General features: G+C 50.7%; 7 protein-coding genes across 7 annotated transcripts; 2 read left to right on the top strand and 5 right to left on the bottom strand.

Moving 5' to 3' along the window:
- Positions 1-158: 158 nt before the first annotated feature.
- Positions 159-1941, bottom strand: MIND_00435700 (RdRP-domain-containing protein; the record flags this gene model as incomplete). The annotated part of the gene is made up of 5 exons (XM_037361172.1): positions 159-1141; positions 1192-1334; positions 1380-1453; positions 1496-1551; positions 1638-1941. The coding sequence occupies 5 exons, from the start codon at positions 1939-1941 to the stop codon at positions 159-161; spliced, it is 1560 nt and encodes a 519-aa protein (XP_037221464.1).
- A 308-nt stretch (positions 1942-2249) lies between these two features.
- Positions 2250-4029, top strand: MIND_00435800 (uncharacterized protein; the record flags this gene model as incomplete). The annotated part of the gene is made up of 4 exons (XM_037361173.1): positions 2250-2372; positions 2427-2520; positions 2573-3082; positions 3134-4029. The coding sequence occupies 4 exons, from the start codon at positions 2250-2252 to the stop codon at positions 4027-4029; spliced, it is 1623 nt and encodes a 540-aa protein (XP_037221465.1).
- A 564-nt stretch (positions 4030-4593) lies between these two features.
- Positions 4594-7290, bottom strand: MIND_00435900 (Poly [ADP-ribose] polymerase; the record flags this gene model as incomplete). Its single annotated transcript, XM_037361174.1, has 16 exons — positions 4594-4686; positions 4733-4781; positions 4831-4908; positions 4960-5000; positions 5048-5120; positions 5172-5194; positions 5245-5256; positions 5310-5343; positions 5395-5877; positions 5924-6021; positions 6069-6171; positions 6224-6389; positions 6438-6636; positions 6684-6727; positions 6775-6819; positions 6870-7290. The coding sequence occupies 16 exons, from the start codon at positions 7288-7290 to the stop codon at positions 4594-4596; spliced, it is 1962 nt and encodes a 653-aa protein (XP_037221466.1).
- A 5669-nt stretch (positions 7291-12959) lies between these two features.
- MIND_00436000 (Apoptosis-inducing factor B) lies at positions 12960-14551 on the bottom strand (the record flags this gene model as incomplete). Its single annotated transcript, XM_037361175.1, has 5 exons — positions 12960-14170; positions 14216-14269; positions 14322-14332; positions 14384-14456; positions 14506-14551. The coding sequence occupies 5 exons, from the start codon at positions 14549-14551 to the stop codon at positions 12960-12962; spliced, it is 1395 nt and encodes a 464-aa protein (XP_037221467.1).
- A 383-nt stretch (positions 14552-14934) lies between these two features.
- Positions 14935-17647, bottom strand: MIND_00436100 (Glycoside hydrolase family 5 protein; the record flags this gene model as incomplete). The annotated part of the gene is made up of 10 exons (XM_037361176.1): positions 14935-15901; positions 15951-15990; positions 16034-16116; positions 16164-16242; positions 16290-16375; positions 16422-16511; positions 16569-16645; positions 16693-16814; positions 16864-16998; positions 17047-17647. 10 exons carry the CDS (start codon positions 17645-17647, stop codon positions 14935-14937), a joined length of 2280 nt encoding a protein of 759 aa, XP_037221468.1.
- A 79-nt stretch (positions 17648-17726) lies between these two features.
- On the bottom strand, positions 17727-19190 carry MIND_00436200 (uncharacterized protein; the record flags this gene model as incomplete). The annotated part of the gene is made up of 3 exons (XM_037361177.1): positions 17727-18770; positions 18818-18923; positions 18973-19190. The coding sequence occupies 3 exons, from the start codon at positions 19188-19190 to the stop codon at positions 17727-17729; spliced, it is 1368 nt and encodes a 455-aa protein (XP_037221469.1).
- Positions 19191-19238: 48 nt separating this feature from the next.
- MIND_00436300 (uncharacterized protein) lies at positions 19239-22390 on the top strand (the record flags this gene model as incomplete). The annotated part of the gene is made up of 3 exons (XM_037361178.1): positions 19239-19256; positions 19302-20378; positions 20428-22390. 3 exons carry the CDS (start codon positions 19239-19241, stop codon positions 20617-20619), a joined length of 1287 nt encoding a protein of 428 aa, XP_037221470.1. The 3' UTR covers positions 20620-22390.
- Positions 22391-22592: the final 202 nt, after the last annotated feature.

Below are 22592 nucleotides of genomic sequence, written 5' to 3' on the forward strand. Positions count from 1 at the left end.
TGGGGACAACACGAGGCAGCCCGAGCTAACCAGACAGTGGAATCGGTTTTAAGCAGACATAGACGCCAGAGAAGCCGTTCGGCGCCAGGGCCAGGACCTAAAATATACTGGCATTACACGCTGATCACTGATACGATACGTAGCAGGAAAGCGCACACCTAGTCAAGGCGCCGTCGCTTCCCACTATCATCCCTCTCTCTTGAACCTCGTCGTCGTTCTCGCCAACCTCGATCGTCTTCACGTCTTCCGTATCGTATTGGTGGAGAGCGAGACCGGGAGTCGGACCGGGAACGCGATCTCCTTCTCCGGGAGCTGCGGTTATCATGATAGTCGCGAGAGTTGTCTGCATGGTCACGTTCGTCCCATCTTCCGTGCTCACGTGAGTCCATGTAGCCGTCTGGATCGCGCTCTTTTCCCACATTATCCCTACCCTCGTAGCGGTCGCGCCAAGATTTGGAATCTGGAGGACCACCCCATTTTTTCTTCGGGCCGGTTGGATCCGCGTTTGCGTCAGTCTTGGCGAGTTGCATCAGTGGACCGGTGTTTTGAGGGCAGTCTTCAACAGCTTTGAGTTGGAGAGAACTCACAGAATATGGAATAGAGTCACCTTTCTTGAGATGTGGACCACCACATAAGAAACAGCCTCCACCTTCAGTGTTCATACCACCGGACTTGACAGGCGCGGTTCCGCCAAACCCACCAGACGGCAAAGTGGTATCTTGATCAACCAAATGGGTGTATTTTGTTCGACTGCGTTTGCCGAAATTCTTGACTTGCATGACTGCAGGTAAAGACGACACGTCGACAGTCGATGCGGTGGCCTCTGTAAAATCGTGTCGTTTGAGAATTTCTGCATCCTGGTGGAAGGCACCCTTGTGCCAATATTTCTGGAGGAATTTTTGCTGGCCCTTGGGTTTTTCGTCACGGAGTTTCTGAGCGTGTTCAAGATCCTCCTTTAGTCGTTGTTCCTCGGGCAAAGCGCGTCGTCGTTCGACCTCTTCTCGTTCCTCCTCTCTGCGCAGCTCATCCTCTTTCTCTTTCTTGATTCTAGCCAATTCGCGCAACCGCCATGCCTCAAATTCTCCTTCTGGATCAACCCCGTCGGTATCATCAACGTCAGGGATTTCCTCTTCTTTTTCCTCTATGAAGTCATGGTTAATTATGGCTAGCAATCAAACAACCATGACTCACTTTCCAGGAGTTCTCGACGGATACTTTCTGCCACCATATCATGGCTTTCTTTTCTTCGTTCCTCAGCTTCTGCCTCCCGTTTTCGTTGCATCTCTTCTGAGTCTTCCTCTAACTGTCGTTCTGCCACTGTTACACGGGCACGCCTGCGACCACTTAGTGAAATACTACATGTGCACGGAAAAACGCACTTGGGCACAAACACAGGGCGGAATTGGGCTTTAGGCTTTTCCTCCTCTTCTGAGTCCGTTTCATACTCGCTGGACTGTGTAAATTATATGAGCACTGTGTATAATGAAGGGCATACCAGTACCTCGTCAGATTCCGCTCTAGTAGGCCTCTCGTCCTCAGACTCTTCTGACTCTATCCAAATTTATTAGAGGATAAGACACAGAAATAAGAGAAAATGCCTTTGTCTTCCTCCATTGCAGTTCGTCCGGACTCTTCACGGCCAGCAACGATGACTTTACCGTCCTTGGAGATATTTACATCTCGAAGAGTAACATTCATGGATTTGGCGGGTTTTTGAATGAGGGGTGCCGGTTCTTGATCTTCCTCAGTCTCGTCCACTATGTCCTGCTCCCCACCAATATCTACATCGCCTTCCTCCTCAGCGACATCCTCTTGTGGCTCCTCCTCATCTGAGTCCGAGTCCCCGCCATCTTCAACGCCTTTGGGGGCTTTGCCTTTCCAGTACCGCGCTGCAGGACGGGCGAGTCGAGGCGCCTGCTTGCGCGCGGTGGTTGAAGACATGATGTGTGACATCATAATGTCACACATTTCGTAGACTAATTCGCGAATGAGCGCTGAAGACAAGCCTGACCCGGATCCGCCGAGTCCGACATCTTGTTCTTGACGCTATGGTGCAATGCATCGACACCGTATCCTTGTCGCTGCCAGCCGTCCCAGGCAGATGTCTACGTTTGCCCAGACCCGGTCATCAATCATAGCCGAATAACTTGAGTAAATATCGCGTTTCGCACCATACCACACGCTGGTTGCATTCACACCGAACAACGCGTCTTACCTTTCCCCGCCACCACCGCACCGAGTCATTTTCCATGCCCCGGACCGTTAAAGTCGCCGTGGTAGGCAGCGGCTTAGCGGGATTGACTGCTGGTTACCTCCTCACTTCATCTCACCCACAAGATGATGTCGAATTCGACGTTCACATCTTCGAAAAGGTGTTGGCCCTGCCCACACACTTTTACCACCCTACTCATTAATTTTATCGCTAGACGCCAACGCTTGGGATGGATTCTTCTTCAATGTCGATTGGAAGTGGGGATGGCGAATGGCGAATAGACGTGCCAATGAGGTCTTTCCAAGGAGGTGCGTACCCAAGCTTTCTCGAGGTGACCTGAATCTTGACGACAAGGTTCAGGATATTATCCCCATCTAATCGAGCTTTACCGTCAACTAGGCGTCGCCTTCAGGCCCAAGGACTTTTCCTATTGCTTTTCCGTCTTTTCGCCACCGTCCGAAAAGGGCGCAACCCCATTACAAACGACCATGATCTACAACGGCGCGTCTGGTCGTGAAGGGGTTTCGATGCCAGCCTGGCTTCGTGATCACCATCTCAAGCAGAAAAGCCATCGCGCTATAACGCGTGTATTTACCTTTGGCCTCTTCCTACTCGCGACACTTCATCTAGTCGTATGCTACATACGGCTGCTATTTCTCGTTTTGCCGCCTTTGCGGTCAAGAAAGGTGTCCACACAAACATTTGAGCAGTGGACGCAAGAGACAACACCCAGGCACTTCATCGGGCGGATGCTAGGCTGGGACTCGATGTGGCAGTCCTTCACACAAGATATTCTCGTTCCACTATTTTCTGCCGTATGCACTGCACCAGAGGCAGACATAATGACGCATCCTGTTGAGGACTTCCTCGGTAAGTTTTTTTTCCCCTTCGGATTGCACTTGAATCTAAACTTCTCCTCAGATTATATCTGGTTGACACTCGGGACTCACCATTTTGTCGTGGAGAAGGGTGTTCGAGATGTCGTTTCTCGGCTGACTTCTAACATGAAGAATGTTCATCTCTCCTCGCAAATTGTCGGTATCCACGTCGACCCGAGCAACGCCAGCCTGGCCTCGATTGAGTGTGCCGCGAAAAACGGGACGGTAACATACGACGGCTTTCACCATGTTGTATTTGCGACTCAAGCAACACGGGCTTGTCCAATGCTGTCGACATACGCTACTTCGCTTGCGACGGACCCCCACGCTCGTCAAGCAATCATGGCCCAGATCAACGCGCTTGAAGCGTTCCACTACGTCCGGACTGTTGTAATAAACCACACCGACGAGTCAGAATTACTCCTTCCTTCAGATCCCTCGGACCGACGCGATCTCAACCTGGTACATTGCCCACCATCAAGTTCAAGTTCTCACGAGACAGAGAAGCCGTGGTCACCCCACCGCGTTTCCTCGGACTACACTATGGCGACCCATATACTGACCTCCCCCTCTTCAACCGCCCCTGCGGTTTTCCAAACGACAAACCCATTCGTACCTATCCACGAGGAACATATTCTCAGCGTCGCAACCCTTGAACGCGCAGTTCTCACTCTCCCGTCAAAAGCAGCCCTCCGCGGGCTCTGTAAAACCGCAACACCTTCATGGTATCAATGTCCTGCCGAAATGGACTGTCAACTCGGCGACCTACAAGGCGCTGGCCGCCTCCAATCTGACGCCCACGCAGGCATCTGGCTCGTGGGCTCCTATGCCAGCGTTGGCATTCCATTGCTAGAGGGCTGTGTCGTTAGCGCAAAGAACGTCTATTTGGCGATATGTAAAACCGAGGGTATACCTCCCTCTGTCGCCAGCCAATTCTAAGTACATAGATTTAAATGTCCGTATATGATTAGGTAATCATAATGGGTCAATTCCACCACCACGCCAATTACGCAGATCCAAACGCGTTTTCGGGGACTTTTGAGTAGCTGCACGTCACATACAGTACCCGTACAAGTTTTGCGCTGCTAGCACCTCGAAAGCCCTCAAAAAACACATCACATCCCGATTTGTCCAGGTGGGTCTAAAAGACCCAAACCTGGCCAGGATGCTCCTGGATTCGGAGAGCCTTTTCTTCCTGGATCGGAATAGTCTTCCCCGTGTTTCAGTTTGTCCGCCGATGGGAAGCCAACGCATGGCGCTGTCGGGAGTCGGCCACGACGTGCTAATAAAGCGGGGTCACGTGTTTAAGAAGCGTCTTGGCAAAAGTTATCGCTCCGGACTCCGAAATAATAAATGCGCTGCAATTGCCCGCTACTACACTAATTTTACTCAAAACACATGGCCGTAAACACGGCTGCTTAACTAATTCGCCTCTCCGATATAACCAGACTAAAAAGTCCACCCAAAGATCCATGACGCCTACATATATATCCTCCTTGGACCTCACATCTTGACCATGAGCAGATACCTCACTCTGATCTGAGCGGTGCTATAAACGATATATTCGTTGTACTGGAGGCCGTAGCCGCCGTTAAGCTGCAGAGTAATAAGTCGAAAAGGCAAAAGCGAGGGCAAAACGCACTCCAGGGAGATCCACGTTCTTAGCTGGGCCCTCAGGCATATGGCACCCACTGATCATGTCCATTAGCAAAACAATGTCGAGAGTCATAGAGCACGCACATCAACTCATCATGTCCCAGTGCTTGACCGGCATCCTTCCAGTCACCAGGCTGCGACCTGCCCAACCCCTTGGTCGCACTAAGTAGTTCAGCTCAGCGACAATTCAAGGGTTGTTCTGGCCGCACTGACCGTTTCTTGTTCTTCTTACAGCCCTGATCGGCATGGTAGTCCTGTACGAGTTCAGCGACATCGAGGGGGAGTAAAGTTATAAACAAACCGCAGACACGAGCTCGTGGAAGGGCTTAGCTGCGATTTCGCACAGCAGCATTACGCCCGTTCCATTACTCAAACTGGTGACCCAGGTCAGCAACCAAATGGCGAAGCAGGGATTATGAACGTACTGAGAATAACAGTATCCAGCTGACTGTAAGACGATAAGAAAAGCGCTGTAGTGGTTTCTAGACCAGGACATACCTTGGACATCATCTAGGTTTATAAGTTTAGCATAAAACAAAGCAAACAAGAACAATGCAACGCACATCAGCGAAATAGACACCTTTACCGAACATATATCTGTTCGCGCGTGAAAACTATGTTGCAACGATGGATAGAGCCAAAACCCACCCGGTTACCGGCGCTTCTGGCGGAGCGATACGCAACCCTTGAGAAAGTATACCGGTGAAATTAGTGGACCTCGAGCCGTGCCACAACAATAGTCTCTCTCCCTCGCCAAGCTTGTCATACCCAGCGGCATTCCATGCAGCAGTTTCCGCCGCTCGCTCCACTCTGAACGCATTCAGGACTTTGCCCTGGATATGACCATGAGTGTGACCATGGGTATCACGAACATAAGCCTCGAGAACACCCCATTCGCTGGAAGTACGCTGGACTGGCTCCATGCTCGTTAAGTTGAGAGAGTGGAAGTTTTTGTCCATAGGGTTGATAGGATTGCCGTCTGCATCCTCATCGGCCTTGTTGTTCTCTGCAATGAGTTTGCTAGCGATCTCCATGTCAGATAGCGCGTCCACAAGTTCTAGCTCCTTTTCCAGGAGTTGCTTGGTGTTAATGGACACAGGTCGAGAGAAACCGAAGTCGTGTGGTATGATGCTAGTTGGCTTGAGAATTTTGGTCAGGGAAGGATCAGAGGACTAACGAGTAATATCTGCCACTGAGGTGTTCGCAGGCCTTAGCGAGACCACCAAGTTCTTTAGCAGCATCGCCGTTGGGATCGTTGATAACTTCCGAAAGAGCCTAGGAGCCATGAACCAGACGAAATAGCCACCACACGTTATACTAACCTTGAGAGCTGCGAATCCGTTCAGAACCGTGCTCTTAGCGAGTTTGCCCAGAGGGAGCTTATTGGCATCGTAATTCATGGACGAGAGGGTCGCGTCGATAATCCTAAGTACCACAGATGTGAATTTGAGGAGACATCAAATGAAACGATACATACGAGGTGCTGAAGATGAGATTGCATAGCTCTTGGATTTCAGGGTCGAGTTTGGACGGTGGTATTTCTGATTTCGCTTTCCCCTTCTTCTTCGAACTGTTCTCGGCTTTGTCTTCAGCTTCTGCTTCATCTTCGTCGCCGTAGTCGCGTTCAAGCCAGGTATATTTGCCTGAATGCTATCAGACCAGATATTCGAGAAAACCGCAAGTTGACTGACCTGCTTTGGGTACCATACCAACTCTGTCTTCCCACTCAACTGAAGCTTTCGCCTTGAACTGCTTCTTAAATTCTCGGATTGCGGTAGAAGATGGGAAGGGGCCTTTGACTTGGGTCTGACCATCAGCGCCCACTCGACCCCAACGTGTGAACAGGATGCAGGAGGTGTCGTTTCCAACGGGATGGAGCAGTTGGAGGACCTGTATCTTAATGAGAATGAGATGATGATGGAGCAAACAATACCCACATAAAACTTGTTGTTATTGTTGCCGATGTTCGTTTGGTTCAGCACTGTTGAATCTTAGGGGGAATAGCGATGGAATATAACGGAAACTCACTAGCATCCCAGACGCCCTCATCATTACTGAAGACCTGATGCGTGTCTGTTGCTCTTAATACACGCAATAGAGGACAAGGCGATGTGTTTACTCACTAACTTTGCCAGAGCCGCTGTCTACAGGAGCCCGGCCACGCTTAAGAACGGTGACCATCTTGGCCGGTTTGTCGTCGTCGTCGCTGGCTGCTTTGGCCTTGGCCTTAGATGCAGGAGCTTTCTTAGCCTTCTTGCTGGCTGGCTTTTTCGTATCGTTGTCGCTTTGGCTGTTCTCGTCGTCGCTGTCGGCCTTTGCCTTTGCCTTTGAGGCGGGCGCCTTCTTGGCTTTCTTGCTTGCTGGTTTTTTCACATCATTGTCAGATTGACTATCTTCATCGTCGCTGGCAGCCGCGCGCTTCTTGGATTTGGGCTTCGTCGCTGCCGGGGCTGGGGCTGAGGCTGCAGCAGATTTTGTGCGAGTGCTAGAGCGTGTAGGAGCTGGAGCAGCACCGTCGGCAGCAGCTTTTTTGCGAGGAGGCATGGTGGTGGTCGGGAGGAAAGGAGTTGTTGAACGTGCCGCGCCGACAGCAAACGGCGCGTGACACAACGCGATCACGTTTGTCACACGTCACACAGACTGACTCTTCGCTTTTGCCTCTGACTGGAAGATGAGTCGACTATCCTATTTTGCCGAATGCATGAGAACATGACCCGAAGTCAGCTTCTCTCCACCTGTCCTCCATGGACGATAGCTGAACTTAATAACATGCATCACAAAGAACATACTTGTTTGCTCTTCGAAGCGTTAGTTATCCTATCTAAGTCTTGTTCTTACTACTGTAGCATCTATTCAGCATAACTTATCGCCAGAATCGTCGTAGATTTTTCAAGTCAAGCGTCATTGTTAACCAATTTCCCGTTTATCGAAACGCAGGATATCAAATTGCTTCTTCCCGAAATGTGTAAGAACGCCGGAGACTCGTCACAAGCCGGGGGACAAAGGGATCTAATCTGCGGTCCGTCGCCACGACCCGACCATGCAACAAAGGGGATCATTTGCGGCGCTTACTTCTGAGGCACGACCCTCATTAGTGCATCGCCACCATATGTGACTGATCGCAAGGGTAGCTGTTTTCGACGCGATACGTCCACCATAAAAAGAATCCGCCATGGGTTTCCCAAGTACAAACCGACATGCCCTCTCAACAAGAACTCGTCGAGTACTCGCAGTGGGACCACGCCAACTACATCGTCCCTACACCCTCTCCAAGCCCCAAACCCTCGAGAATGCGCCGAACTTATGCTCGTAAGAGTACCCCTCCAGGCCATATCCCTCGTCCGCCCAACGCTTTCATACTCTTCCGGTGCGCTTCATTATATCTTACGGCCCGACTTGATCGCTGAATATCTCTTTCCTGCAGCTCTGCCAATGCGCAGAAAATTCCAAAAGCGGTTACCAAGGACCAGAAGCGCATCTCTCGCTCCATCGGCGAGCTCTGGCGTGCTCTTTCCGACTCCGAGCGGGCTTATTGGCAGGAACAAGCCGAACAGGCCAAACGCGACCATGCCTTGCAGCATCCTGACTACGTCTTCCATCCTGTCAAGAAAACCGTCGCGCCGCGTAAACGCAAGGTCAAAGGCAGCGCTGCCGCGGACAAGCAGCGCGACAAGGAGGTCGCGAAGCTTATGCGTGCCGGGAAAGACGGTGACGATTTGGCCAGAGCAGTCCTTGCACGAGACCAAGGCCAACTCGACGACAGTAACGACTGTGACTACGACCTACCATCGCCTGTTCTCGTCGCTCCAGTTCCCCTTGCCCCAGTTCCCTCTATTCTCGCAAACCACATCGGCGAGTATCATTGGCCTGCCCATCAGGAGTTCTTTGACGCGGATTACGTCGACTCCATGGACCCGAATGGGTACTCGCCCTACAGCGTCCCTTCTCCACTCAACTACGAATACTCTCCCCCGCGCGAGCAGTACCTTTCGATTCCGGTACCCGACATGTCCACACCCTTCAACGCTATCTACGTAAATCCCTCTTGCATGCAATCATACGACTATACGCACTTCTAGTCGCTGTCCACATCGTATGGCCCCAATCTCCCTTTCATTGTGTCTTCAATCTTCCGGTACATATCCTTATGAACATACTGTATCTTCTACTTCACGTCCTTCGAAATGTAGCTTTAGTCACAACAACCTTTCAAAAAGTAACGAATAGTAACAATGGGAAAACAAGTTCTACTCTAGATTCGTCGTATCCAGCGCCGCCGCCGAAGATCGGTTGAGAACAGCTTCAATCCATAAGCTTTCCCTTACCAATGTTGTTGTGAGCGGTTTCTGAGCTGTGATATAAGCTGATTCAGAACATCAAGTACTTGTCAATCTCGTGGATTTTTTTTGAGCAATTTTAACTACACATTTTGGACACTACTATATATGTACAGGTTTATGGTGATGTAGGAAGGCGGTATGGATACATTTTTGGTGTGGCACTATATTTTGTCAATAGGTGGTAGTAGCAATAGCGTTTGAGACAAAAAAAAGCGGTACTGCCGCAGCGGGTGAGACATCTGGTTGATTGTCAGTCGTGCTCGACCATAAGGACAATGTACCTCGATTCGCACTTGAGCACTTAAAAGAGGGCGCGGATGTTGGCGAGAAGGCGGCGTAGAACTTGCGCGGCCATGATGAGCTAGAGAGGTTGTCAGTGATGCAAAAGGCGAGAAAGCATAGACAAATACTGGTATAATGCCAACTTCCTGAACTTCAGGGCGTTCGGCGTCTGCAGCTTGCTATTAGGACTTTCAGTGCGCAACTTGACGGCTGTGGAAGGGACTCACCTGTCCCACTTCCCCTCCATCCTGTGGTGGAAACGCGCCACCGAAGATGAACTGGCCGAGGACGAGATTCCCTATATGGATGTTGAAGTTGACCATTGTGTGGTGGTGGAATAAAGAGAGGCAAATAGATAGAAAAAGTTAGTTTGAGTGCTTTTAAAGCGCCAAATCGATAGTTTTCAACCTGGAAAAATGGCTTTACCTGTGTCGCCATCTCAATTTGTATGGCTCGATGTCCTGGGCGTCAAGCAAGCGTGCCATTGCGATCCAGTGGCTAGCCACAGAGGTCTATATGAGATTCAAGTGTCCGTGATGAGATTTAAGAGCCAACCTTGAGTCGAGAACGGCATCCCCATCGCTCTTTCTCTTCCTTATTTCATCCATCCACACTCCCTCCCTCCCACACAACCAACCAAATTCTTTCTAAATGACACCGCGGGCTTCAAGTAATGGACAACAGCGCACTCGATTGTCCGTTGTGGTGATTGTCAACAGAAGAAATCCCCCAGCCCATCATTGCTGGATACGCCGGCTAGCCGTAGTCTTCCCCTTGGCTATCTGCTGAAGCAACAACACGAATGACCACTCTCTGAGCCATCACTCCAAGCGTCGATGAATCATGAAGATGACCACCAAACGCGAATCAAGCCACACAATCGGCTAGCATTCAATGTGCAATCCTCCTCCCAATGTTGCCTATGCTGCTCGGTTTATTTCCATCTCAAGATTGGGAGCTTCGGTGATAACAGACTCCAAAATGTCGAGAATGGCAAATCCAAGTCAGTCTGGGAATGGCCTCTGCGTGGTGCTGGCACGGACTTGGCGCATCTTGTCTCACGGTCGACAACAATGACTCCTGCCGGATCGTGACAAGTAACAACAGCGAGTTGCTTGCGAACTAAACATAGCCAGTCCATACAGCGTGAGCCCGATACCGCCAAACGACAAGCAACAACTACCAGAACGCCGGCTCAGCAAGACGAAACAAGAGATGTAAGGCGACTTGAGTTTGATGCGGTCTGTTTGATAGAGTCGGGTTGGTGCTAGCAGCAACAGTATGAGGTGCGCCTACAGAAGAAGGCCAGCATTGCAAGAAGGTCGACAAGAATAAACTGGAATAAAAGTCTGTCTTGGCACTCTTCAGCACGCACACAAAACAGGAAGCAATTGCAACATACTATACTGCTCAATCCAACTAATACTTGGGTTGGCGGATACTCAGCATACTCGGATGTCTAAGCGGCCGCATTGGAGATCTTGGTTTTAATTGGGGGTATATTTCCCTTGAAGCGCCTAGTTTGCCTTCACCAGCACTCGTCAATGTCGCTTGCATAATCCAGGCGGGGTCGAATCTGGGTATTTTCAATGTGCCTAGAACAGTTGGTGGCATTGTATGGTAAGTGGAGGAGGTTGGAATCGCGTTTTGACAAGGCAAGTGAGACGGCTTGGAAGACACAACATCAAGGGCAGAGGAGGCCTTGATCTCTCTCTCTATGAGCAATGGCCATCCAACGAGATGAAGCCTCGGTACGGATTGAGACGCGCAAGGGAATAGTGGGGGTGAAGGCAAGTGGAAACAGTAGTTTATTCAAGACCCTAGAAGTCACTGATCACATGCACACGAGGTTTCCTTGCTCGAATTCAACGATATGGTATCCTACTCCGCTCAGCGTAGCGCTGGTTGAGCGCTGGTCGAGTAGCATCGCACCATGGGCTCAAAATAGAAAGACCCCAAGAAATAGAGCCGAAGTTGCTATATTCATTCCAAAAAAACTTGGACGCCACATTCAGAGTATCAAAGCCATCCGCCCGCGCCATCCAGCCCCACTCGCCGCTGCCCACAAAAGGAGCATAGAATACATCTCAAATAATCCAACCGTACGAAATGTGGATGTTTGTGTCCATGATGTTTACTTGCCTGGATTTTCTCCAAGCCTGTCTCGCAGCGACACCACCGTTTCCACCAGTGCGTCTATTGCGCCTCTCTGCTTCCCCTCTCCAACTTGCCATCTCCACAGAACGGCCACTAATTCTAATTCCCATAGCCTCCAGCAGACTGCTTTCACTTCCCTCTACGACCACCGACTTCACCCTTCCCCAGACCTGCCTGTAGTTAAATGCAGTCAACTCCCCAGAACTCTTCAAGACCGATGCAATGTTTACCCAATACATCTATAATGATAGCCCTTTTCCCTTTTCTCACGTCGCCGAGGTCTGAATGTCCAAGAGACAGTTTCCAACCCACAGAGTGTCCTGGAAGGTGCTCGCGGGAGAAGCTCGTATTCACTGCGCTTTACGAAAATGACCCAATCCACTCATTGCAAGGCTGTTGATGTGAACCTCAACTTCAGCCCAATCGCATTGGCATCAACACTCTGTTCAGCCCGTCAACGTAGGAACTCGTCCATGCAGGAATACAAGCGCCAGAAGGTGATCAGTGTTTTCACCTCTATCTTTGCATTGGAATTTGGCTTAGAACCTTCGTGGCTTTCCTCGCGCCAACTCTCTGGTTGCCGCTTTTGGTAGGACATCTTCTTTCTAAAGCTCAAGCACGGTTATCAAAAGCCTTTTGCTCCTCGCACTCCTTCGCCTTTGACCGCTTCCCGCTACGACCGCCTCCAACATTCCCCTCGTTCACCATCGTTCTCACCCAAACGCCAAACAGCGACATGCTCGTCATTCCGTGGACCCGGCCCATCGAATATGTCCCGCGCCAATCCAGGCTGATTCCGGTTCAGGTTAGCCAGGCAGCGAGAACTACTACTTCCCACCTTATTCCTTTGTTCAACAGGAATCCTCGTCCTGTGAATAGCGACGAAGACGAACCCCCGGGTTATTCGCTTCCTGATTGAATTTTCTTTGGGTGCGTCCTCTCTCGATTCCGTTGGCTGCGTTCTGGTGATACTTTGTAGCGTTGCGTCGCTAATATGGTCAATCAAGAAAGAAACCCACACCGAAACTGCCTTTACTGCTTGCTTAGAGGTGTGCATAGCTCTCAAAGTGGATAAAACTCACTAGTCGCAAAACATGCAAATTCTATACTATCTCTCCTATGACACCTACTCTTTCGGCCTGCCTGCTATTCAATGTGTCATGGATGGAGCATTTGCAAGACCTCAAAATGGCCATGCCCACGTAATTCATGAACTGTACATTTCTAACTACCACTGGCCAAGCCCCAAACCAACCTGTAATCGAAGTATACTAGCATTGAATGAACCCAGTGCTGCACTTGTTACCTCGACAATTGGTGACCTGATCCCAACGCTTGTAGCCAGTGCGCAACTCAAGCGCCTATTTTCGGTTCAGAAGCGAAGGCGGTTCATAAACAATCTATAAGAATAGAAAGTTCCCCTACTGTTGGAGTCTATCGATGCATTTTCGAACAGTCCTCCTCCTCCTCACTCAACGTAACCGGAGAACCAAAGTAACCCCACATCGATGCAGCGTTCAAATCGTCCCGCGATTCACGCCCGACACCCACGACTCCATTAACCTGATACACATTTTTGCGCAGGCCAAGAGAGACTTTGATGGCTGGCAAGCCTGGTGTGTAACGGTCCAATTCTACCTCCTCAACGGACGCAGCGGAATTGATGAGTTTTAGTACATTCTTTGCGGCGACTTCGGCCTGGTAGTATGCATTATGACCAGCGGGTATCGCGCCAAAGGCATCGGCAGCGTCACCCACGACGAAGATGTGCGGGTATGGCGTCGTTTCTGATGTAGGCTCCAAATCGTCTTCCTCGGATGTTGGCGAATCGGTGTCTTGGTTTTGCAGCGCGATCTGTGCAAGAGCTGCTTGCAAAAGATCTTCATCTTCTTGTTCAGAGACTTTGCCTATTATTGGTACTTCCTCGACAGCAGGAGGTAGTATGCCAAGCTGCATGGTGCGAAGAACATGGGCAAGACGTGTCCCAGAGTCAACCGTAGTCTCGTCGAAGGTCGACAATAATTCCGTGTTGGGAACTTGACCGGTGCAAAGCAACACGAGATCAGCGCTGATTTCGCGCCCGCTCATCGTACGGACAGTATGTGATGACGAATCCTCAGTGGGCATCGTGGAAAGGTCAAGACGGTCACCGAGAATGACATCGACGCCGCTCAATTCGAGTTCCTGCAGTATCTCCGTGTGCATCGTGGAGTCGAACCGTGGCAGGAGTCGTGTCCGAGAGTGAAGAAGGGTCACCCGCTTTTCTGGGTGAATTGCAGCAATGTCCGAAGCGAATTGGATCCCAAGGGCTCCTCCACCAACAACAAGAACCGCTGAGGCTGCTTGGATTACGGTCTGCTTCCTCTTCAACCAGTTTATAGCCTCCGACTTGTCTCCACCGTACGTGTTCGGACAAGGTTTTCCGTCTGGACTGGCCGCCCAGAGGTTGAGCGGGCTGGGGAGATGTGAGCCGAGCGCGTAGATGGCATGATCGAATTCAAGGACGTCGGTAAGGATGCCGTGTTCAGGAAAGGCGCGCGAGAGCTTGATAGAGTTGGAGGAAAAAGATTGCACGGTTGCACGAAGGAATGTGTGTCTGTCGGGATTGGGGGTTTCGACATTGAAAATGTTGTCGTAAGGAATGACTGGGAGAGAAATGAGATCTTGACAGCACTGGCACTGAGACGTACAGGCTTTATGCTCGTGGCCAGGAAGCACCGCCAGTCTCGGCAAGATATATACGTCTGCGAGGGTAGCTCATTACGCTGCTTTAGGACGAAGAATATGGGCGTTTACGGTTAGCGTGACTGGTCCCAGATAGTTAGCATAAGAGACTCCAAAGTATTGTCCCCACGTACGAGTTGCGGTCTATTAAAACGATGCGCCAACCTTCCGGGAGGCCAGCAGCGATGAGCTGAGCGGCACGGGCACCTGGAACGCATTTTCAGCCTGGTGATGACTTGAATTTTCAGTTACTCGCCGCCATACGCAGCACCGAGGACAACTACCGTCTTGTGAGGTGACATACGATGTGGTGGGCAAACCAGAGCGGCCTGGACAACAATCCTAGCTGTGGTGCGATGCAAATCTGATTAAAGGTGGTGCAAAGATCCGAATCATCCGAAATCAAAATTTCTCTGATCCGGCCTATTCTACCACATAGCGAGCCAGATTCGCTACTAATGTAGAAGTGTATCGTCGATCAGAGTGGGCTGGCTAATGGCGGCGCGAATTGACACGCGAATGTCGATTGTGGTAGAGACAAGAGGGTTGCAAGAGGGCCATGTCACGTCTGTGACGCCTGTCAAGATGACATCACCAAATCAAGTGCCCGAAATATTATAATATTAACATCCTACACCAAATTTCCACCCAGGCACAGTACTTCCCTGATAATAATTGACTGACTCTAGCAAGCCACTGTTGGCGCGGGCAGTCCTATCGCATTCCAAGCATTAGGGTATGTGCAGCCAGCAATTGGCGCAGCTGCTAAAGTCGTGTCTGCCAAGTTCGCCCATCCGCTCCCCATACTCGCGGAAGGCATGCTTGCGACACTTGCGCTTGCGCTCCCCGTTGGCGTTACCGTCGGCATCACATACATCAGGCTCGTGATTGCCGCGGTTGGTGTGTAGGTGAGCAGAATGTTGCCCTTCTGATTCGAGAGGGTCGCAGGCGGCCATTGCATGCGGGACTGGATATTTCCTGCCCCAGCCCCGCCTGTTTGCCAGGAGCTGAAGGTCCCCGCCCACGATTGGGGCGTTGCACCGACTTGAATGCACTTGCCAACGGCAACGCGCGGGTCAGCCGGCATCCAACCGCCTTCGAGCCCCGCCTTGTATGACCACAAGGGAGAGCTCACTACCCCGTTCTGCGCCGCACCAATCTTCCACGTCCAGAAAAACCAGTCCTGCAATGCATCCATCTGGCCGAGGGCAAACGCTTGCAGTCCGGCTTTAACGGAAGTGTTCCATTGGCTCGCGTCTTGCCAGTAGTTGCAATCACCCCCATAAGACGTTGACCCATTCACGCCTTTGAGGAATAGCCCGCAATCGTTGAATCCATTGCTAAACTCCCCTGCGAGTGTGACCCCAAAGGCGCCCCGACTGGAATTCATGCCCCCACCCCACCCAGAGCACGCTTGGTTTGGCCAGGTGCCTCCCGCAGCCGGATCCAGGGGGTTTTCCGACGTTGCGATTGGCGCATTGTTAGGGTTGCCGCTAAAGCTGAAATACGGATGTGTATCGAGAATAATCCGGTCGCTCCCGGTAGCGAAGCCCGCCCATGATTCAAGACCAACAAAGCCGTCATGAAGACTGATATAAGGTCCTTTGCCGATACCGGTGATCCCCCGAATCATATCGTGGGTGTGGATATAGCTGAGACAAGCTTTATCAGTGTACTTTGATTTAGATCAAAGTGACTAACAAGGCGCCTAGTTGTTCTCGTCCGATGGTCGACATGAGTGCTTTGGTATCGTTAGAGGGGGAAGACTGTCGGACAAAGCTAACCCTCGTTTACGACTCCGAAAATCTGTACCACATCTTGGTACTGTTCTTGAGCAATAAACTCGGTTATGACGCGAATGCAGTCGCTAAGAATGTTGAGTCGAACTTCTCAAAGGAATTATTGCGGAATTACAGAGCTCGTTGTGCATTTGCCATACCCATGGGACCGTTTAAGAAGTTGATTTGGCCCATCTTTCCTGAGTGATTGTACCCTGTCCAAGTTTCAACTATTTGATCCAACGAGTAACACGGTTGCAACCATTTTGGGAGCCAGGCAAGCTATGAAGATCGATATTGACACGAAGACCGTATTTTCGAGCCCAGCCGAGCATACGAACAAAGTATCTGAGGTTTTTGAGTTGAAGAAATTTAATCCACGTGACCAACATACTTCCAGCAAACTGCGTTTAAAAACGGCTCGGCGACGGTCCCGCCGTTTGCACCAGTCCCAAATGCGTCTGTCCCGACATCAGACCAAGTGCTGAGACATGCTTACAGTCAATCAACCGAATCACAAGGATATATAGTTGGGACTGACCCGACAGCCCAGAAGGGAATTGGGACACGAATCCAGTTCAAGCCCGCTCCGGCGATTTGAGCGAGATCCTGTTCAGTCTATAACCGTTGGTTAGCAAGGTTGAAAGGAGAATAAAGATTTGTACTATAAATGTCGCGTAATGAGTCTCCAAAGTAGATTCTAATTTCCCGTCTGCAAGTAGATGCTGCGACAAGGTCCATTCGTCTCCAGCAGATGGATACGGTTGGAATAGTGCGGGGGAAATGACTGGAGAAACATGAGCAACTGTGGGAGCCTTCTGGTTAAAAAGACTTACACGGTTCTAACTGGAACCATCCACCCAAATTTACCCCATTGGCCCTATTGACACCCCATGTCCAAGTTTCATTGAGCAAAGGAGTCCAACTATTTGCGCGTCCGCCATATGTTGGGTTCTCAGGGTCTGCCAGCCCTGATTGGTCGTCAGAGAATACTTTTGTTTGGGGCTGAAACCACGTACAGTACCCTCCAAAAGAATTGGTATAAACGAACGTGTCTCCAAAATCGTTGACAACGACACTTTGATCACCACCGGTGGTTACGAGGCTCTTTGAACTAGGTTTGCGATTATCTGAGTCAGATGAACTGGCTGAGGTTGCAGACGCGTTTGATCCACCACTACGGCGTCTGGAGATGATAACTACGACAAGCACAACTGCTGTCATAAGGAACAAAAGTCCCCCAGCCATTATAAGGCGCTTACGTCTCCTCCCTTGCTGTTGCTGGTTTACCGAGGGCATCATCATACTGCGTCGGTGTGCAGTAGGACCACCGTACCCATAACCTCCTTGGCTGGCAGCATAAGCAACGCGTTCTTTGCCGACCGGACGCCCTGGACTCGGAGGAGGAGACAAGGTATACGGAGAATTAGAAAGAGAGGGGGATGGTGGTGGTGGATAGGCATAGTCCTCGTCGCGAAAGCTTTGCTGACTTGGAAGGGGGCTGTCCAGATATGGAGCGAAATGCGGGGATAATGGCGAGACAGGAATGTGGGCTGTTAGTGGCTGAGTATAGTGGTCCACATACGTCTCTGCATAGTCTTCACGTTTCTGCACGCTCATGGAGGACGGGTACAGGAGGACGAAAGGGGGGGCCTGAACATTGGCGGAAAGGGATAACTGAATACATACGAAAATGACTTTAAGGTTCTTCCATCTTGGTCTCCGCTGTACTGCCAGCACTGCCGTCACCCATATTACCCAACAAAGCCTCCATGTCAAAGCTTATCTCTGTGTTGTGCCCTTCCGCCAAGAACGAGAGATCTAGTCCAAGGTCGTATGAGGAAGAACCTTCTGGACCAGTGCCGGCTCCAACTGCGCTCTCGTTCATTTGCGAAAAACTCGCAAGATCCAAAGGCGCAGACACAGATGGGTCAGGAAGAGCCACACTGGCCTGCGAATCACTTGGAAGCGAGGTAAAGATATCTTCGTGTGGGTTGCTGCTCAATGCACTGAGGAAACTCTCTTCAACGTCTTCATGCTTGATCTTGACATCTAAATGCACTTCCGGTCCGGGAATGACGGGAGTGAATAGTCCGTCAACTGCGCTTCCGCCTCCAGTTGAACTCGTTTCATCGCCGAATAGCTCGGTCATCGTGGCCATGTCAAGTTCCATTGCGTCTAAGTCGATGGGTTTGTCGGCACTGTTTCCAATTGCCGACATATCAACATCTGGCACTGTATCTGGCCCAGTCAAATCGATTTCGACTCGTGAGGAAGGGCCAGCGTCAGCATTAGACGTTAAAACGGCCATCAGCTCTGGGGGCAACTCGTTCGGGCCATACGGGCGAGCGGATTTCGGCGCGAGAGTCACAGGCGAGGAAAGCCCTTGAGAGAAAAGGGAGGCTTCTTCAGGAGAAATACGAAGGGCAGCGGAGGATAGGTCTAGTTTGAGTGGGAGTGCGGGGCGTTGTAACGATGATATCGAGATTGCGGATGGCCGCCGCCCAAGCAGGGAACCGGACAACGGCGGTGATTGTGATGGATCGGTTGGTGGAGGCGAACTTTCCAATGTTGTAGATTCAACCGCAGGGAGTGTACTTGTCGCTGGAGAGAGTGGGGCGGAATGAGAGCCATCTTCCATCTTCACGTCCTTTGTTGCTGCCGCTGCCGCTGCCGCCTCCTCTTCTTCTTGACGTCGTTTCCGTCGCGCAATGTCGCGTTGAAGAACAGAGATGGCTCGAAGCTGATATACTTAGCCAAAGATTCACGATTCCGAGCAGACAAACTTACCAGTCTAGACTCCACCGCATCACATAGTTGATCATATTTTTCCACCTCACGTCCCAACGATTCAGTGAGGCTTTGTGGAGGTACCGGCGCAACATGCTGAATACCTCTGCAGAATTGAGTAGGCAATGCTTCAATCCAATGAGAGCCTTGCTTACAATCTCCTTGAGTCCGCGAAGAATGCGTATACTTGACCAGTCTTTACGGCGATATTTCTTAGGGTTGAACTGAGTGCCTCAACTTCAGGAACCAGGATGCCTTTTGGCGGGTTGGGTGGCGGAGGCATTGCCCGGGCATCGTGTTCTTGTTTCAAAGCATCGGCAGGCTTTGATTCAATCTTGGTTTGTTTGAACAGTGGTGTTGGTTTTGGAGGCATAATGATAGTGGTGGTTAAGACCAACTTGGTCACAACCACAAACTCCTCATGGATGACCTCTCTCAAGTTCGTTCCCTCCCTACAACTTGACGGTATCTTAGCTGTTTTTAGCGTCGCATTCGCCACATATCGTCCATCCAAATTCGTAACTTGACTGCTTTCCCAGTCCGCGATGCATTTGCATCTGCACTCTCACAACCCGCGGAGCAACCCCAGTTCAACCCTTCGGGCTACTTCTCTGACGACCTCGACGTCACATTGTCAAGAAAACGTAGCCGAAGAATATCTACGAACTCGATAGCCACCTATAAGAGCGTTAAATCGGAGGAGAGTGACGATCATGGCTCATTGGATTCGCGAGGTCGGCGACAATCGAGGGTCAGCTTTCATGGGACTGGCGGGCCCACTTCAGGCTCTGTGCGGTTCCAAACTGGCTCAACACCGTCAATACGGGGTCACAGAGCACGAACAAGCTCAATCACGTCTTCACTCAATCTGCCGTCGACAACAATTCCTACCGTTGTCCCCTTCACCGCCAACTTACCAGACCACTCACAAACTGGACTTGAGAAGATTATCAAGTCCCGGCTATTTGAAACCTTTCTCACCGTTTCCGTAGAATCCAGCGAACCTCCTCCGCTGTCAACTTCACCAACAGTTACATCTCTCTCACCACGCAGTCCTAAACCCAACGGCACCCTCACACGGAAAGGCACGAAGCCCTCGCCTCTAAGTCCAGCCGAGAAAACCGCTCGACGCGACACTATACCCTCCCCATCTAAACATGCCCCCAAATCCCCTTCCATATCATCCTTACTACCGAACGGGAAACAAACTCCCCAATCTCCACGAAAACCAGCTCGACCATCGTCCCCTGTGCTCGCATCATCCCAAGCGCGCCCTGATTCACCTTCCTTTCAGTCAGTACCCGACTACTTCTCACCAATCCATCGACCTTCAACAAATCCGTCATTCCCTGTTGACACACGCTCATGGGGGCGGGAAGGTCACACAACAAATCCCGGCGGGCGGAAATTCAAGGTGGAACTTTGGGGCGAAGTTGGCCAAGACGTCTTGCCCGTTCTTGGGAAGGGTAAGGAGAAGGAGACACAGGAATCCGATACCGATTGGCGGCTCATAGAAGAATGGACCGTTGATCTTGGGCAGCTTTTACTGCTCTCTGATGAGGTACGAGCTTGAGTTAATTGTCGGAGGGGAAAATATTGAACATGCGTAGCAGGATCTCCCTTCCAACACACTCGTTATTACTCTACAACCGCCTGGACAGTCATTCTACCTTCCATCTACACTTAGACTGGGACGTAAATCACCTACTCCCTCAGCTGATGCCGGTTATGCGTCGGACCCCGAATCCAGCGGAAGGGCGGCAAAGAAGCCTGCAGGCGCCGCCAGGCCAATTAGCGGCTGATGTTGCCGCAGCTGGCCGACGACGACATCGACGAGGTCAAGATCCTGACAAGGATCGAGCCAAAACAGCAGACTGGCAAGACCTTTTCAAGTAATGATCCTCCCTGTTCCCGTTTGTTTCGTTCAGAATATTTTGCAGACTTGTGACGCTACAGACCTGTATACAGGACACCGAGGTCTCTCTCAACGAAATCGTACGCGAAATTGACAAGGTTCTCGAAGGAGATACTACTTGGGCGCTTGTAAGTCGATCCTATTCAATTATTTCTCCCGCCCCCACTTTAGAGCGTTTCAAATATAATTTGACAGAAACGGGAAATTTCCGAAAGGGAATCTGTGGTTCAAGGTCTCCGCAAGAATTGCACGGTGGTCTATGACCAGTCTGAGCTTCGTGAGTGAAAACTCATCAAGGATTGGCGAGCTAAATTTGGGCCAGTCAAAGAGAAAATCGAAATGAAGCGTCAGCAGATTCAAGAACGCCGAGAATTGCTTGTAATGGCTCAAGATCTGCGTGATGAAGACCTATCAGCGATGAGCCAGAGACATGAGGAAGTGTCTGACGCGAAGTAAGCAGGATGTTTGCTTGTCAAAATATCAGTCTGATTAGCTACAGAGACGAGCTGACAATCCTGCAAAGTCACTTCACTCCGACAAGGACCACTCTCATTTCTTCTCTTGCCACTATATTTCCTATCGACCTTCGCTCCCCTCCCGACCTCCTCTATACCATTCTCGACGTTCCACTCCCAATACCACTGGCTGCTTCTGATCCAGCGCCACCTTTGTCTTTAGCATCCCATAAAGATGTCTCGGAGGATTCTGTTGCAACTGCACTGGGTTACGTGGCGCAAGTTGTGCAGCTCTTGGCGGCCTATCTAGGCAAGGGGCTAGTCTACCCAATTACTTGCATCGGCAGTCGCAGTATGATACGCGATGGAATTTCAGCCATGGTGGGTCCGCGAATGTGCGTTGTGTTTGTGTCTAGTTTTGATGTTGTTTTCTGATGATTTCAAGTTACTAGGTTTCCGCTCTTCTCAAAAGGTGTCGACACATATCGGTTTGAGTATGGAGTATTCCTGTTGAACAAAGATATCGAATTGGTAAAGCTCCGTCACCATGCGAACCCCTCAACTTTCTAAGAACAGTTCTTTAGTTGATGGCTGACCGCGATCTACGTGCGTTGGATATGAGACATACCTTGCCGAACCTGAAGAACCTATTGCTGACGCTAACCGACGGAGAGGGTGCCAAATTAGGGTGCGTGTCTATCGCTGTTCACTCACGCGTCTGAAGACTTGTGCAGCGGTCCGCGGTTGTTTGACTCGCCAGAGTTGAGTGTTACGGGACTTGAATCTCCCCGAGCGGAGTCACCTGTGGAAAATAATAACGCTACAGGGTCGACAACGCCAAAGGCAGAGAATCTCGAACTAGCCGGTGAAGAAAATACTCCTTCACAGAGTGGGGCCACGACACCCACAACAACAACAACGACAACAGAAGCGGGGAAGAAAAGCACTACCGGCAGTCGATTTATGCTGTCACCCATCGCGGGATTCTTACGAGCTCGTTACCCGTCTGCAATACGGACCATGAAGGCCGTTACGGACAGCGAAGCACCATCAGGCATAGTCACCGAGGAGGAAACCGCTGAAGATGACGATGATCGGAGGACGATTCGGGGAGACGTGGGGACAGACATCACGACAAACGGGGCTGAGAAGTTAGGCGAAGTAGACCCAGTTCCGCCGGCCACCGATACTCCTGTGAAATGACACGATGTTTGCTCTTTCTTTCCTTCGCGAGTTTGCTTGTGACGACGGAATAGACCTTTGCCAGGCGAGTCTGGGTGTTTGTGTCGTAATTTTTTTTTGTTATGAGGACGGGAGTGCAGGTGCGCTGACAATAAGTTCGAGCCAAGTATACGGGGGAGGGGCCATTCCGAAAGGATGAGACTGTTTTCTGCTCAGTAGCTGC

Source organism: Mycena indigotica, assembly GCF_014461135.1.
Source record: "Mycena indigotica strain 171206Taipei chromosome Unknown Mind.scaff0004, whole genome shotgun sequence".
NCBI lineage: Eukaryota > Fungi > Basidiomycota > Agaricomycetes > Agaricales > Mycenaceae > Mycena > Mycena indigotica.